General features: G+C 43.7%; 1 protein-coding gene across 5 annotated transcripts in view; it reads left to right on the forward strand.

Annotated features, from left to right (window-relative positions):
• Positions 1 to 11,614, forward strand: part of LOC121201037 (protein shisa-6) — a 54,946-nt gene extending 43,332 nt beyond the window's left edge. For 2 of the 5 annotated variants that reach the window (XM_041066658.1, XM_041066660.1), the window contains 5 exons: positions 7,100 to 7,252; positions 9,642 to 9,745; positions 10,066 to 10,289; positions 10,509 to 10,624; positions 10,673 to 11,614. In XM_041066658.1, coding sequence (XP_040922592.1) covers positions 7,100 to 7,252; positions 9,642 to 9,745; positions 10,066 to 10,289; positions 10,509 to 10,624; positions 10,673 to 10,845 — 770 coding nt within the window. In that variant the 3' untranslated portion in view covers positions 10,846 to 11,614. Of the gene's footprint in view, positions 1 to 1,762; positions 1,826 to 3,687; positions 3,709 to 7,099; positions 7,253 to 9,641; positions 9,746 to 9,975 lie in introns of all 5 variants that reach the window. The other 3 variants (XM_041066657.1, XM_041066659.1, XM_041066656.1) reach the window with 3 other exon arrangements.
• The last annotated feature ends 6,100 nt before the right edge of the window (positions 11,615 to 17,714 follow it).

Below are 17,714 nucleotides of genomic sequence, written 5' to 3' on the forward strand. Positions count from 1 at the left end.
TGCTGAGAATAGCTGTCATTCATCAACTTTCTCAGTACAATGGGCTCAGTAAAGGTCCCATCTTTCAACTAAAGCACCTCCACAGCGCGGTGCCCAGTCGAGCACTGTACCACTGCATCACATTCCCTGTCATCCGCAAACACTCTGCACAGTGGGATGGATAGATGATTGGGTGAAACTGTTGTTTATTCTCTGAGTTGAAAATTTAAATGGCTCTGCCTTCCCAGATAACAACACAGAAGACTGTAACTGCTGATTAGACCGTCCTCATGCATACACAGAGCAAGAGGGAGGAGAAAAAAAAAGGGCAACGACCAGCAACAGATGACTAATGTGTGTGAATGCTGTACTGTGGCAGGGAGAGATCACAGCACTGCAACTTAAAGCACTCTAATAACAGATAAACCATACATAATAAAGAAAGCAAGAATAAAGAAAACCAAAATGCAAAACACATTCACCATTTTTGCAAACTTTGAACTGTAAATACAAAAATCCCGCAAACTGTACCCACTGCAACAAAAGTGATTAACGTCACAGAGACTCAGAGGAACACTAGAAACGGATAAACATGCCCAGATGCATGATCTGCTGAGGTCCGTCGTCATATCACTTGAATATATGGAACTTCAGTCACATGACAACAGGTTTTTATACACCGTCTGAATCAGCTCCTTGACTCCACTGACTACATGAAGACCTTGTGGTTCAAAGCTCATTAAATCAGCTTCAGGCTTCACCCTCCCTTGAACTGTGCCTTGTGTCGGAACCAGCGAATCGCTAACGTTGTCTGCTGAGCTGAAAGATGCTAAAACATCCAGTAGAGCTGAGGAGAACAGCAGAATTGGTATTAAAGGTCTACTCACATAGCGTTATACTTAATTTACTTTCTAATTACCAGCGTTCCCTGAAATCTTCAGTTGTTGTGTTATAACTTGTCAGTATTTGCTTGTATTGTCTGTATTTGTGGTGTATTTCTGTGCCCTGCCCATGTGATGTAAAACTGAGGGATGTGTCTCTCAGTTTGCTTGTGTTTTATTCATTTGCAGGTTTTTTTTTCACTAAATGCAACATATATATATATATATAGTCAAAGTGGTAAACATGTTTTCTCCATTTACTATTTTTTTTTCTGTCTAGCTCCTTGTGGTTTCTTATCCACCCTACATTTGATGAATCTTTTTTAATGAAGAACGCATAAATTCATCCAGTCTCTTTCCAAAGAATACGAGTGTCTGTGTGCTCCAGGACAGGATGTGATATACTGTGTACTGGCCCAGTTTTTTTTTTTTTTTTATCTGTAATGCTTTGACTGTAGCCTCTGATTTTCTGGATTCTGTTTGATGTAAACATGTTTTGCAGGGCAACGCTGAGGTTACAGCGGACTCCACTGACTGTAGACTCACTCATCCCACCATCTCATCTTTCTTTATGTCCATTCCCTTAATTTGAGGAAATTAAAGGGATATTTCACCCATAAAATAAGTTTACCAGCAATTGAAAAATGGTGATGTTGAACCCTGACTTGTTTCCACTATAAAAGTCAATTTCAAATGCACAAATTTCTCTGCATAAATGTGCATTTTTGCTAAATTATATAAAAAGCATTTCTCAAAATGCCACCAAAACACAAGTTTAACAGCATTTTAGTGAATTATCTCTTTAATTGTCACCCTCACACTACTAACAGTCTGTATTTGAGCTGATACAGAGCATTCCTCATAGACACTGAACAGATCTTTCATTGCTTTTGTCATTGCAGGTACCCATCAGCACAACTATAACCATGTGGCTTTAGGTAGCCCTACACGCACACCTAAGAATGGTAAGACAAAACAGTGGGAAAGGGGAATATTCTAGTGAATTCACAGCTCAGTTCAGTGTTTGAGTTGAGGCCTGGCCCTGGGCAGTAGCTTGAATATAGTGCTCGACGTGGATGTGTGAAAACCCCCCCGACATGGTCTTCTTTTCAATTCGCCCCACTGTGAATCCATTCTGTTACTGAAAATTAGGCTATTTGTTGAAGATTGAATTATAGAAGTGTCACATCCCATCAGAACATTTTTCTGTAAGCGGGATCAGGCCACAGTCGCTGTCCTTCTTGTTTCTAAAGGGAATGCAGTTGGCTGAGGACCAAACCATTGTTCTGTCGAGGTCATCCTCTGGTTGACAGAGCGTGCGAAACCTGCGATGCTCCCTGCTGTTGTCCCCAGAACAAAAGTTATCACCAGTCCAAGTCCTTGTAAGGAACATCACTTGAATTAGTTTTTATTACCTGTGCCATTCAACTGTTTGTTCAGGATAGTTCTTGAGCGAGAGCTGAGGTCGGCCCAGGGTCGCAGGCTGGCAGATGTGAGCAGTAGTGGTTGCATAAAGCTGCAAGGTGGAGGATGGAGAGAGGGGAGACCGAGATAAAAGGGAAAAAAAGGAGGTCAATAAGCTGAATATTCATTTACATTTACATTTACTCATTTGGCAGATGCTTTTATCAAACACGACTTACCCTTTTAGGCTGATTGAAAACCAGATGCACCACCGCATTCTGGACCATCTGTAAAAGTTTCACTGTGCGTGAAAGGAGGCCTGCCGGAAGGGCACTGCAGTCATCGAGGCATGAGATAACCCTGGTCTGCGCTAAGAGTTGAGTGGCATACTGAATCAGTTAAGGCCTGAATTTGCAAGACCAGGAGACAGGTGGTCAGAGAAGGACAGCTGACCATCAAACATGACACCCAGGTTTATTGGTCGGGGTGAGAGATGAAATGGTGATTTTGATGTTAAGATTGAGATGGAAACGTTGATTGGCTGGGGTTCAGTCTAGGTTCAGTTGAAGGTAGCGTTCCTTCATCTGTGCCAAGACCATGAGGTCATCTGGCAACTGGTCGAAATGGCTGGTATAGTTGGGTGAACCATGATGATAGGTAGCAATGCGAGCCAAAGAGGTGACATATAATGCAAAGACAATGGGCCCAGCACAAAACCCTGGGGAACCCCAGTGGCCCAGTGGGAAGGGGGCAGGAAAAGGATGCATGTCCTTGACTTTGCACATTAAAGGATCACCCAGCGAGACAGAAGCGTCCACTGCCATTTGATTTATATTGTTTGTTTCAACCACAATTCCACAAAAATACTTGTTAGCTTTCAGGCACTCAGGGGCAAAGCTTGAATTCTGTAGCCAGAATGGCCCCTTTTTTAATGACACAATTGACCATGTTGTCCATTTCACACACACACAAAAAGAAAGACACACACACACACACACACACACACACATACACAGATAGGCAAACCACAACTGTGGAGAAATGCCTCGGAGATCCATGGAAAACACGAAAAATCCATTTCAACAACACATCTGACACAGAGACTTTGATCATAGCCCCCCACCCCCTCGAAAGGCTTCAAGTTTCAGAACGCAGTGTACTTTCTAGATAAAAAAACGCTGCCACAACATCTACCCCCCCCAAGCAGCCCATGACTGAAACAACCAGGAGATAGAGCTGCAAATCACGAGCAGAAAATGCATAATCGTACACACGAGTGTAGATCACATGCCTGTGGAAGTAAAAGCTGAGTTCTTTTCTGAGGGTGATGCTGATGCTGAATATGGAGTAGGCCTGAGTAGGTTCTGTTTCTCTCACCATCAACATGTTTCTGAAATACTTGTTTTTCACTTGGGTTTGGTAGCTCACCGATCATTGAGACGTGGTAAGTCACACATACATACGTTTAATTTAGTGTAAAAACTCATTCATCAGCACACGTTTGTGTACACATGCACCACAAACTAACCCCCACATTTGTGTCCTCCTTTCTTCCACTTAAAGTGCTGTTTTCAGACCTGATTTAAGTAGCATTTGCTCCGACTTCTCTATGTTTGTTTGAACCTGTTTCCAAAAAAATAAAAATAAAAAAAAATTGTGGGTCCCAGAAGGTCAATGGATTGATTACTAATGTTTAGGAAACAAGCTGATGTGCTGAAGTTCAACTTGTGTTGTTCCATATTTTATCTATTGTCAACAAATCCCACAAAAAGACCAAAACTTGTTAAACCCTATGTTTTATCACTTCCCTTCCCTGTTAGTGGCACTCAGTCCTAAGCCCACTGATTTTTACTATAGACATAAATCTTTCCAAAAAAGAGGTCACAGATATAGTCTCATTTTTTGAAGAAGGCTCAGTAATTTCCTAAAACAGCTGGGCTCTGTAGTTTTAGGAAACGATCCTCAAACAGAACTAATTAGCCGCCAGCATCTTCAGGTTGTTGAGCAATTGACGCAGATCTGTTGTTGCGCTAATTGACGGCTGTCTCCACTGGATGGAGAAACAGCTGGCCAATCGGAGCTTTGTAGTCACCTTCCTTTATGCCTAGCTATGAAAAATTATGTGAAAAAATCAGGATTTATAAAAGGCCACAAAAACGGCAACAAGCATCGATGAAATCTACGCTGCTCTACATGATGTATTGTAAGTCAACTTAGAGAATGAAAACGTCTAAAATTCCCATATTCCTTTATTTGGTTTTGGTCTTCTGTTGTGGATTTATTGACAAGAAAAATATGGAGTATCACCAGCTTTACCCTTGAAAACCTCACGCAAAGACTATTTGAGCCAGGTCTGTGTGGTTGTACTGTCCGTTGTGATGAATCAGTAAAATGTGTTTGCTATTGAGATAGCTAACAGCATGCCACAGTCTGAGTCAATTCTCCCCTTATTGATGCAGTGTAGCAGACAGTCCACTCACAGATCGTTCACATCCTTCAAACCCCCTCCCTGCAGCTCCCAGGACCCCCTGCTGCCGCCCGGCCCTGCCGCCTCCCCTCTGTCCAACTCTCAAGCTTCCCTTCTCTTTTCAACCTTTCTATTTCTTCTGCTTCTTGTATTTCAGTCTCCTTTTGTCCTTTTTAGATTCTCTTATCTCTAGCTCTTCCGCTCTTTCCTTTCTTTCTCCCCATCCTTCAGCAGTTACTAAAGCCCTATTTTTATCTGCCCGTTGGAGGCTGGTCTGGAGCCACACCCATGCCTGCTGCTCTGCTCTGCTCTGCTCTGCTCTGCACTGCGTGACAGACTCGCAGCTCACAGGGAAAAGCGAGATAGAGCAGGAGTGAGAAAGAAAATGAGAGACCGGGGAATACTGAATGGACAAGAAAGAATTAAGGAGCGAAGGAAAGTGGGTGGCAGCCTGGTTGGACAGATAAGATTGACGGAGCGAGGAAGACGGCGGTGAATGGGACAGACTGCAGATGTTTGTGTACGTGCATGTGTGAGAAAGGGAGATAAAGAAAAAGACTAGAGTGAGAATAAAAGAGGGCTTTGGTCCAGTCACCATCCCATGTGTCCTCCTGGCATTATATCACGTCGCATCAACGACAGCCAGTGCAGGCATTGCTAGCTGCCACGTCCCAGATCACATCACAGCACTGTCACGAGCAGGGTCACTCTCCAGCACACATCTGTTGTTTGGTGTATTGTCTCTCTTCCACCCCCACCCTCCTCCACCACCCCCTCCACCCCTTTCCTTTTCTGGACCGCTGTTTCCTCTCGTCAAACCACCACGTTACCTGTCAAGTCCGTCTCACACCAAACGCTCACTGAGTGCCTGATGTGACCGCCTATACTCCCCCATCACTGCCACCAGCGAGTTGGAGTTTTTAGATATGCAACCATTTCTCAAAGGCAGACACACTCAACCCACTGTCTGAGTCAAAGCTTGGACTCTATTTAAAGCCAACAACCAGGGCTATAGCCTGTCCAAAATCCTGAAATGTCAAAAAATCTTTCTGACGAGTCGAACGTCAAACGACTATTTAATTTGCTTCATATTTTTTATTCACATTTCATACATTCAACTACTATCTCCCTGCGTGATGTGTCTAGATTCTGTTACAAAGCCTCGTCCACAATGCCAGGATATCATCCTGCTTTTATTTTAGTTCTTGGCCTAAAACAGTAAAAGTGAATAATCTGACTCCAGGGCTGGGTCGTGATAGTCAGGTCCATTTTGGATACAGCTCCAGGCAAACAAACCTCATACAGAGTCTTTACTCGTCCTCCTCCTGTTTTATTAGTAACAAGCAGTGTAGAAAACACTGAGGCAGCAGGCTTCTCATTTACAGTCAGTCCTGACAGTGGCGTTTGCTGGTTAAAATGCTGTCAGTGGTTTAAAAAAAAAAATCAAGTTCAAACAAATTCAAACTAGGTAATTAATTCAGAAAATTTTAATGCAACCCATGCAGCTTATCCTGCACTACAGTGTAGAATTAATGTTGTTGTGTTCGACAAAGAGCTTACCAAAATGAAACTGTTGTTTAGTTACTCTGCTCTTTGCCAGTCAGTATTTGTACGAGGCCAAAGGTCATTTGTTACACAATGAAGGGTCACTGTCTATCATCACTCTCCGAGTGGTGATGAGACTAAATGCTTTTGTGGTTCATTAAGACAAACAGAGGGATGAGCCTTCTACTGCCAAATGATCAAACTGATAGTGTCACATGAACTTCAGGTGCATCCTATCATTTCAATAATAAACTTATCAAATTCAGGTAACTCATGGAAAATAACGTGTGCAAATGTAAGTTTGATGAAAAGCCACTGAGCCCTGATCCCATCTGACTCAGTCGCCAAGACCAGCTGTTAAAAGCTCATGTTTATGACTATTTGTACAAGAGTAAATTTCTACTTAGGTCATTACAACCCCCCAAAGTCCCAGAGACACTACCAAGGGCATGTCCTCTGTGTCCGCAATGGCAACGGCTCTGGTAATAACAATAAATTATTTACTCACTGCTCAGATTAATTTGCTCGCACAACAAACTCTGTGCTTTCATGAATCCATCCATGGATTCTTTCTTTCAGAGCACCTCTGCCTTCAGGAAATATTTGTAAAAGTAAAACTCCGACCTGCCCGCCGGCTCAGTCTTCCCTTCTCTACCTCAGTAGGTCGCCTTCCATGGTGGTTGCCCTGGGGTCTCATCCTTGCAAGGTTTTTTTTTTTTTTTTTCAGGGGGGTGGGGGGTATAGGGGCCTAGGAGAAGCCAGCCTGCCCATTTTTTTCCCTCTTCCCTCTTCTGTGTCTGTATATGTATGTATGTGTCTCCAGAAAACAATCGGATAAGCGGCATCCTGACCTCACAGACGGAGCCCTACGACCTGTCTTTCTCACGCTCCTTCCAGAGCCTGTCACACCTGCCGCCCTCCTACGAGGCGGCCGTCAAAGCCGACCTCAGCCGATTCTCGTCCCTGAAGAAACTCAGTAGGTCCAAGTTCACTGCACTAACGCAAGAGTAGGCTCCCTGCCCCCGGTGCCCTGCATGATGAAAATACTGCATTAAGTGTGCTTTCCTGACTCCTGACTGGGGACTTACCAAGTGGCTCCGAAGTGTTTCAGCTGTGAATTTGATTTGCCTGCTGTACTAAGGACATCAAACAGTAGAATAAAAAAAAAAAAAAGTACTCAAGCACATTTTTCAGTGGAGATTTTTGCAGCTCCCCTTTGAGTAAGCATTTCAATCGCTGGATAGGGCCTCGAATCAGAATCAGAAAAACAGCCATTCCCCAACTCTGATCCTTCATGAAATCAGCCTAGTCATCTCAAGAAACTATGAGTCATTGATATTCCATGCTTCCCTTGTCTCCACTTTAAGGCTGCAGCCACTATTTCTCTTGGAGCGTATAAGTACATTAAGTGGCTTCTTGTGCCTAGCCCGGCTCGGTATTGATTTAGTGGTGCTACGCTGGATTTCTGCTGCATAATGAGGTCTCATCTCATGATAATCTCTAAGTGGAACGCAAATATTCCTTAAGGCTTGTGTAATTTCATCATGACTGCCCCACTTCACTGCTGGCTTGCAGTCAAAGTGAAGGATGACGATCTACAACTCATCCTGTCAGGGCTCACTCCACACTGGCTCCCACTCGTGCAAGCTGCCAGGCACCGTTTCAAACTAAACGGCAAAACAGGATTGCAGGATGCAGCGCTGTTTACTGGTCCTCAGCTGTACTGGGAGAAGAAAACAAAACAAACAAACAAACAAACAAAAAAAGTCACTTGAAGCATGCTTGTGAAAATTAACATAATAGTTTTTGATAGGCAGTAAAACAAAAGCAAATGAATTCAGTTGTCAAAGATAGTAGGCCATGGAAGAGACACAGTGCTGAGGTGAAAAAATATCCTCAGGCGGTGTCCTTCAGTCTTCCTAACTTCCTTTCTGCTTCCAAAGCAAATAATTTGCTGCAGCAAATAGCCAAAAGGCTCTGCAGCTTCTTTTTTTTGTTGCTCAACTAGTGTCTGCACTCCGATACATCATGTTGGATTGTGCTAGGAGGAAGATAGAGCAGCATTTTCATTGTCGGGATAATAAAAGAGAAAGAATGCTACTGCTCATTAATGCAAATTGGTATCAAACCGAAGAAAAGCGTTTAGCCCGTTGCAGCGCAGGACAGTATACATCACCAGTTATTCATTCACTCTATGGTAATATGGTTGATGAGTTTGCAATGGCCTGCCCAGATCATGAAGACTATTATGCTTGAGAAAGGAACATCTTGTTTTTATTATCTCTCATAATGAATCGATTTACAGCAAGCGCCCGTGGCTCGCCGCTGAAGGGGATTTTGGCTGAGTGTAATCTTGACAGGTGGTGTGAGCACTGCCGTCCCCATCATTGAAAAAGACAGGCTCAGAATCAGAGTCATCTCCGAATTCTTAATAAGGTGGAGAGGCCTGCTCTCCATAATTTATTTCCACCACACAAATATGACATTAGTGTTTACTTCTGACTTAGTATGACGGTTAAACATTCGTACTGGTGTTGTGAAAGAATAATGGATTAGCTCCTAGTTAAACAATGGACTTGGTAACTAAATGTTTCCATTTTTGAATGTTTCATACTGCATTCGGTCTCTTTGACAAGATGTCTGGGAGAGTTTCTGTAAATGTGCGTCACTATGTGTGTGGTTTATGTACACAAAGACAAGTCTTTATGCATGGGTTTGTGTTGTGTGGCATGAAGTTGATGCTACATTCACTCCCACTCTCTGCTGTCTCTGGAAATGTATTCTTGTCTTCCTGATCTGCTTCTGAATGCATGTTGTGGTTGTTCGTACACATAAATAAGGATAAAACATCCATTCAAGGACATGAATACACTCGCAGTTCTCTGTGTGATGTGATTGTGCAATAACACAATTAGCTTTCCAGCATGTACACATACACACTTTGAGGTGCCTGCGTGCTTCCCTCTGTATCTGTATGATATGATGATGTTTTTGTTTATGGACTTTCACATGACCTTTGAAGAAGTTTGCCCCCACAGCCAGCGCTGCCTGTAGCATCCCAGATGAAGCCTGGCTGTGTGGATGCTATGTGCCTAGCATGTAATATGGTCTGACCTTGATCCTCTGTCTCTATTTTCTATTCCCCTCCATGAGCTTGGAAAGGTGAAACACAGACGGCTCCACCGACGCCGCTCCCTGCATTGTGTGCAATTGTTCTCCGATCCCACTTTATCCGATTTCTCCCCTTGCATTCTAACACCTACCCGCGTTTTTCTCTCGCTTTCACTCTCTGAATCTCCTCTTCACCTCTTGCTTCTGTTTCTTTTTTTTTCTTTTTTTTTTTGTTGTTCTCGTCTCCTCTGCAGCAGATAAAGAAGTCGAAGACTACTACACTCGTAAGCGCCACCTGCCCGACCTTGCAGCAAGAGGCACTCTTCCACTGCATGTTCTCAAAATGAGTCAAGAACAGGTGGGTGCACGAGTGCTCGCTTTAAGTGTGCAGGCGTCTAAACAAGGTCATGTTCTTTGCTTTTGTTTGCATCTATGAGGCAAATCACGAGTGCTATCTCTGAGTCTCCAGATTTGAATTAGTTAGAAGCTGTAGCTGGTCTTTCATTTCATTCTGCAGTGGTGGGTGGCAGAGCTTTTTTACCCCTCAGCCTGTGAATAAACTCACCTCATTCATCTTTTTCTCGGCAGCACCGGGAACAGCAGCAGCAGCAGCTCCAGAGCCAGCCCCCGCAGTCCTCCATCTCCCAGGTCCCTCCCCAGTCGCAGTCTTCACAGCAGCCGTCTCAGCAGAGGCAGAGGCCCCGTCGTGTCCAGAGGGCCATGTCCCAGGACCGTGTCCTGTCTCCACAGAGGGCCCCACAACAGGATTACAGCATGTCTTCTAATGGTATGTCCCCATATGGAGGCAGGATCCTCTCTGACGAACAGCTCCTGTCTGCAGAGCGTCTTCGATCCCAGGAGCGCCTTCTTCCACAGGACCGCCACACCTCCCAAGATCGCTTGTACTCCAAGGACCGCATGTACTCTAAGGACAGACTCCTGTCGCAGGATCACCTCTACTCAAAAGACCGCCACTACTCTCAAGACCGCCTCTATTCACAAGATCGCCTGTACTCACAAGACCGCCTCCTATCCCAGGATCCTCTGCTCTCGCCAGATAAGCTGATGATGTCTCTGAAGCGTGGCATGGTCAGCAGTATCTCTGGTGGGTTTCGTGGCAGCGACAAGTCAATGTCGCGCGCCATCTCACACACAGATGTCTTCATACCAACCACGCCTCTTATGGATCGTTACAAGATGACCAAAATGCACTCCCATCCCAGTGCCTCTAACAATGGTGGCGGCGGCGGCGGCGGCGGCAGTGGTGGGGCACAGGGAGGGGGAGGCACGGGGCACTCCAACACTTTAGCTATGAACCAGACAGCATCTAAGAGGCAGGCGTTTGCCTCCAGACGGACTCACACTGTGGAACAGCTTCACTACATCCCACAGCACCACCAGCAGCAACAACAGCCACAGCACTACCGCACAGGCAGCAAGACTGAGGTGACTGTGTAACAGCAGCCAGGGACTAGCTTGAACTGCACAGGAAGAAGCACTGTTGCGCGCCAGGGGGCGGGGGGGTACACCGAGGTACGGCGGGTTACGCTGGCGTTCTTTTAGAGTAGGATGGTGGTGATTTCACTTTCTTTGACTGAGGTTCCTGCAAAGTCAGAGATTCCAGGACCAAGAACATCCACTAGCTTACTGTGAGAGACCGGGAAAACAATCTACACTGTACACATGCCCAGCTAGATCTGAAGCCAGAGAGGGTTGTGGATAAGGGGGAGGGAGTGGTACTATCCAGCTAACTTGCCTACTATTAATTCCACTGTCTTTATTACCCTATTCATCCACAGGCAACGGCCTCATTCTGTGTGTGTTTTAGTGAGAAAACACTAATTGTGTGTGTTTAAGCCTATATCAAACCCCTTTGTCCGACAAATCTATTCCGTGACCTTTTCTGGCAAATCTTAAAGGGCTTTGCATGGTTAAACACAAAGACCGATTCCTCCGTGACTTCTGTTGTGCAACACAACGCCACCGCAGGTGATGAACTAGGATGAGCCTGTAATGACTTATTAATATATAAATAAATGAATAAAAACTACCATTTGTACGCCCTGTCCCACTCATAGCTCTAGTGAATCTCAATGAGAGAAATTGAAATGGATGTTATCAGCACTTGTATTTGGTGCCTCTGACAGATATTCCATTTCTAAAAATGAAGTGGTTTTGTGGGTTACAAAGCACAATCAATAAAAAAAAAAAAATTCTGTTCTGTTTTTGATTTTGTTTTTGAGTTTGAATAGTGACGGCTAGCTTGTTTTGTTCTTAAAGCAATGGCGGGTTTTTTTTTTTGCTTCCAGTAGACGATTGTAAATAAGCTATTTTAGAAGCAGTATTATGGACAAGTCTGTACTGGATGGACTTTGTATTAGACTGTCTGTTTTCAATAGATTCTTTAAAAAAAAAACAACAACTATAAATCATCACTGTTTCGTGAGTTCAGAATAGAAACCCACTTAACCAAGTATTTGACAGGATAAATTAATACTATACTGTGTGTGTCTTTGCAAAACTGTTTGTAGAACGAAAAGTGAATGAATGTGTTGTTGATAACAGATATACCACTGTTCATATTTGGATGTAGACTGTGTTCCATTGACATCAGAGGAGTTGAACATCATGGAAATGGACTATAATGCTTGTCAAAGTAGGGTCAAATAAACCATCCATATTTTTCTAAACATTCAACGTGGTTGCTTGGGAGACGTCTGTGTGGTGTGTTTCTTACTGCTTTTAAAAAGTTAATACTACATGTTAATCACTGTATGATTTTGTTAAACCTGGGTTGGCAAATATTGTGAGTTTTAGCTATAAAGGCACTTGAAGCAGAGTGTTTATCACATATCAGCAAGCTTAGACAGCATAAAGAGAAAGGACGATTTGGTGGTTTGCAGGTCGACACGCACGAAGACTTAAAACAAGGCTAAATTTGCTGCACTACGGCTTCACATTTACACTGAATAGAGCATTAGCTCAAACAGAGCTCGGAATTCCAGCCTGCATCTGCTTACTGGCAACGAGCTTCAATCATGCTTCATCAGCAGTTTGGCTACCAGCTGATATTCCTTTACTATGACTCGGCAGATTCACTCATGCAGACGCACTTTGCTGCTACATCTCCCTCCAAGTATCAGTCCTACCAGCGGAGTCACTGGTTAATTTTGGACATTGTGTCACTGACTAAAATGAAAATCACTGAAGCTGTGGAGACATAACTTTCACTTTGTGACCAAATTTTGATGTTCACTGACCTTGATCAAAGACATACCTCCTCCATTAGGCCTCTCAGCAGTATACAGATATGAAGCTACTCCACATCACACAAACACTTCTACTTTCCAACCAAACTCCAGTTTTAGTCTAGACATCGTTTGACCCGCAAATTGGATTTGGCTGAAAAAAAGTGAGTGTTTCTCAGACTTCAAGGTTTCATATAACCATTGTTCCAACAGCACGTCAATTACTGTATTTGACCGTCCACTTTGAAACACAGTCTTTGAAATGTATTCGAAACAACAGTTATATTTAACCATGACATCTAACTCACTCTCAATTTTCAGCCAATTTCAGCCTTCTAACGTCGCTGTCTAGATGTGTTTTGACCTGCAAAGCAGAGAATGCTTCGCAGACATACCTCCGATCACCACAGCCTCCTATTTAAACGGGCAGTCCACCAATTTTACACACAACAGTCCAGTTTCTGTGTAAAATTGTAAAATTACTAGTTATAGACTGTGTAAGTGGTTGCATGGTGTCCTTCGTGGCACCAGAGGAACTGACAAAATAACTACATATCCTGGGCTTAGAGGCCACACATTTATAACACAAAGCTTCTATGAAAATCTGGAGTTTGAAAAGTGAGGGGATAGGTAAGTAGGATCTACACACTATCCAGCTGCATTGTGGGAAGTGTGGTAAGTTTAACACTTGACCCACAGGACCTAAAAGTATATATGAGGTTCTGCTGCTTTGATTTTCACCTGCTGTTTCAACACCTTATCTGACAGTACGTCACAGTCAGACCCACATTTTTAACTGACAGTTTCACCACGATGTATGGCACCAGCGTTCGCCAGGGCTGTACTTCAATTTGACATCTGAATTAATATGGTTGACTTTAATGCTGGTCAGTGCAATTTCAGACCTGTTTTAAATTCATGGAAGGCCATGGGTGTGAACGACAATTCTCACAGCAAACAACAGTGCCTGCAATTGCACTCCCCCACACACAGGGAAAAAAAAAAAAAAAAAAGAAAGGACAAGAAAAAAGCGGAATAAGTTTGGGTTTCCAATTTACACTGATCCTCTAGCCCATCACCATTTAAATGAAAATATGAGTTTGCAATCAGAAAGAATCTATGGAAGGGAGAGCAGCTGAAGCGTGAGAGGTAAGATGGCTATGATAGCCTGGGACAAACACTGCAACTCAAGCGAAGGGAAGAGGAGGAAAGTGACCAAGAACAGGGCTTTCCATTAAATAATCAACAGCTTTCAAACTGTCTCTCCACATCTCATATGGCTCTGCTTTCTTCAACAATGTTTTTCATTACCCACCTTCCACTTTTAATACAAAGGCTTTTGCAGCCTCTGTTGGTTGTGCCTACACGTGAAATACAAAGGGTTTTGCTCCTCAGAAAGTTTCCCATTGACATTCAGAGGATGAAGTTTAAACAGAGAAGGAATACAGCTGGTTCTATTAAAGTGTAGATGACATGAGTGTGGAAGCGCTTTTTTCAACCCTGAAAAGTGTCTGGTGCAGGTCTTCGGGTGGACTGCCTACAGTACAGGCCCAAACAAGTGTCCCCAACAAGATTAGACAGGCAAGCAAAACCCAGGACAAGAAAGTCCTCAAATCACTTGTTGCACCACTCAGTACTGCTCCTAAAGTTTAAAACACGGAAACAACTGAAGGCAACTCACCTATGGGACGAGTTTCCCTATCCCCAATGGAAATTACACCCTTGTACTTCAACACTGAGTTGATTTGGACAAAGACAAGCAACCACTGTGCTTGACTGTGAAGATATGCTGTACTCTCATTCTGCTCATTCCACCTTAAAACAGCCTGATGCAGCTTATCGCTCTGCCCTGTGTTTCATTACAAGAGATTAATATAACACTCCTCAGCGTGTGAGAGAAATGAGGTTGGTTCTCACAAGCAACAAAAAGACAACTCCACACATCATTTTTGTAAATGTCTCCCACTAATGCTGCCTCAGAATATCACACCTCTTCAACTTAAAGCGTATGTTCATCAGAGCAGATCCAAGGACTGGCTAATTCTGACACCCCACACTAAATACTGAGTGTGGAAAGGCTTTACCCTGCACCTACTCTGCACCTAATAAATGCAATGAAATTACAAACGACTTTAAAATATGAAAGTCTCATCCCACTGAATCTATTTAAACTTTAAATCTTAGCTTTTTAGAGATGTCTGGGATGCTGTTTGTGTGTGCTTGTGTGTGTGTAGTGTGTCTTTTCTATAGGTGGCAGAAAGTATAGTGTAGTATGGTACAGCCCACGAGTATATTGGGCTCCCAGTGGGATAGAGTAAAACAAGGCCCCCCGACACACACAGACTTACAAGGTGAAAACAATCTCAGCCACGTTGTTTTGGCTGGTAGCAGAAATTAAACAAAAAATAAGTGTCCTTTTTTTCCCTACTGATCCTGAACTGATCTTTTTTTAAAAAAACATCTAAAATCTAATTAAACACTAGCTTTGACTGCAGAATTTCAATAGGATGTTAACAGATTAGAAATTCAAAATCAGACAAAAGTGACTGTCAGAAAAACCTCTGTGTGTGTGTGTGTGTGTTAGCACACAAGTGCCAGCTTGAATGTGGATGGAGATAATCATTGCCATTATGAGTCACAGTAAGCTCCAAACATGCACACAGTAGGTGCTGTTGCTGTGACTAGTTTCTGCCTGACTGCTCAAAACGTGCCCCAAATCACCGTTCTCTCCCCGCTTATCTCCCTGCATGCAGGACCCAACCCCAGTTATTTGTGATAATCCACAGATTGTAGGCAGCTAACAGACATTTGTTTTACGACAGATGCCAGATTCAGATAAACATTTAATTAGCAACTCATCAGCTCTGTCAAAGCTAATTACCCCAGTCTCCAGCCCTAGCCAAAAACTGCTCCTCTTGCAGTTGGTCTGCACAGCAGCTGAGTGTTCTGGCTGTGGCAGGATGCAAAGAGCCAGAGGCTGAACAGAGCCGAGGTCCTCATATTGTACCAGGAGCGGCTAATCCAGCCATTCTGCCACAGCTGAGTCTTATGGGTCAGAGCAGTGAGTAGAATGGGTTAGATAGAATTACAGGCTGAGACAACATTGTACTATTTATCAGCACTTTACACGCCTGTTGTGAAAATTACTGCGAGCGAGGTGTCTCGGCGGCGCTTTTGGTTGTCACGACAGCACATTTCTCGGCGCTCAGAAGGAGTGTGATGTGAATTTCAGGATGGGTGTTTGGCTGACAAGTGGTTTCTGGGAAGTGTAGTACAGAAGTGGCTGCTGAGCGCCAAAGGTGTCAGCTGAAAAGAAGAAAAAACTGACAAAGTAGTGATACTTGTCTGTCTTCCACTAAATGACCACAGGACAATCAGACCGTCCTCCTGTCAGGGGATAATTTGAAGAACACATGATGAATGGTGAATTGCACACGGAGGCAGAGAACAAGGGTGGGAATTCAAGTCATTGTCTCCATGGTTATTAGTTATTTTTGAGCCCTGCAATCACATGATGACATTTCACTGAAATTAGAATTATGCATACTTACATATCACACACACCGAGGCATCTCTATAGCATTCATATCAGGAGCTTTCTGGACTGACCTGTAACCTAGCAACCGCGTGACATACCATACAAGCAGGTACCTTCTTTCCAATCTGAGCATGAACTGTTTCATAGACGCGCCCCCCCCCCCCCCTCCGACTCCAGCATTCTCTCCTCAGTAGCATGCCAACAACACTCATACTACCTACAAATATGAAATATGAATGGTAACACTGTTTTTAGCCTTTTGAGACCAGGGGCCTGAAGCTGCTGTTGTCTGCAAAGCCCTATCATTAACTGCTCTGGAGAACTGTTATGCATCTGGTCTTTCATGTCACATCAGGACAGCGGTTGGTCCCCAGGGGCGGCTGGAGGACTCCTCGGTCCAAAGATTATACAGTCTGTTTGTCTGCTCTGAAGTAAGCTGCAAACATGAGCATACACTGCTAACTAGCTTACATTGTAACTGAGCGTTACTTCAAAGAAGCAAATCTTAAGATAACTTCAGCATTTTGAGGGATTACACATTAACATCCAATGCATGTGGAATCCAAGATGCTGCTGTGTCAGAGTTGAGGGTAACATAAGTGGCTCCATCCTGCTCTTTATTGGATTTGGAGAGCTTTACAGTCCAGCAACCTCTGCCAACATTATCCACGACAGCACTGTTTATCAAAAAGACCTACTCCCCATACCCACAGCCCTTTCTCTTGTAACAATAAAACATACTTATATAAAATGGTCACTAGTGACAGTCATTTTGGAGATTGACAGCCATCACTGAGAAAAGAGATGCTGCTTTTGTTTAGTTCTGTGTAAAACATTTGACCCATTGCTTAAACGTTAATGGTGCCAAAGCTTAGCAAAGGGTCAGTAACATGAGTTAGTAATGTTTTATCTCTCTATACAATCACAACATTTCTGTAGCAGCACTGCTGCACCAAAATATTTCTCCTGTCCAAAGCCATATTATAGCTGCATGGGCACTGTGTACGTGTGCACAGGCAGGATCTATTTTCATAATGCCATCTGAAGGTGTAATTTGGGAGTTCTACATAAATTGCCTCACCCTGCATCATTGCTTTCCTCCTCCTACTCCTCCTCATCTGCTCCTCCTCCTCCTCCTCACACCTCTCTGTCTCTGAGCGCATTGTTAAGGCCCACTAATAACCAGGAAAAGGAGACGCCGGGGAACCTGGGCTGAGACAGCAAGAGAACAAGAAAGAAAGAAAGAACGAGGGAGGGAGAAGTTTTTAGAGCTGGGTTCTACTGTAGATGGTGTGTGTGTGTGCATGAGTCTCCAATGTACATGTTGTTGAGGGATATATCCATGAGACTCCGTACTTTCTGCTTTGGAGAGGGTTTATTTAATCTCAAATGGGGAGGAGGGAAGAAGAAAGGAGAGAAGTGGAAGGGAGAGGGGGGAGAAGAGAGTGAGGGGGACAGAGTTGGTCTAAAGACTTGTAAAAGAAGAGGCAGGACTGGGAGACTGGAAACGGGAGATAGGGGAATGACTGCATATTGGCACT

The sequence above is a fragment of the Toxotes jaculatrix genome, chromosome 21 (genome assembly GCF_017976425.1).
Source record: "Toxotes jaculatrix isolate fToxJac2 chromosome 21, fToxJac2.pri, whole genome shotgun sequence".
Taxonomy (NCBI): Eukaryota; Metazoa; Chordata; class Actinopteri; family Toxotidae; genus Toxotes; species Toxotes jaculatrix.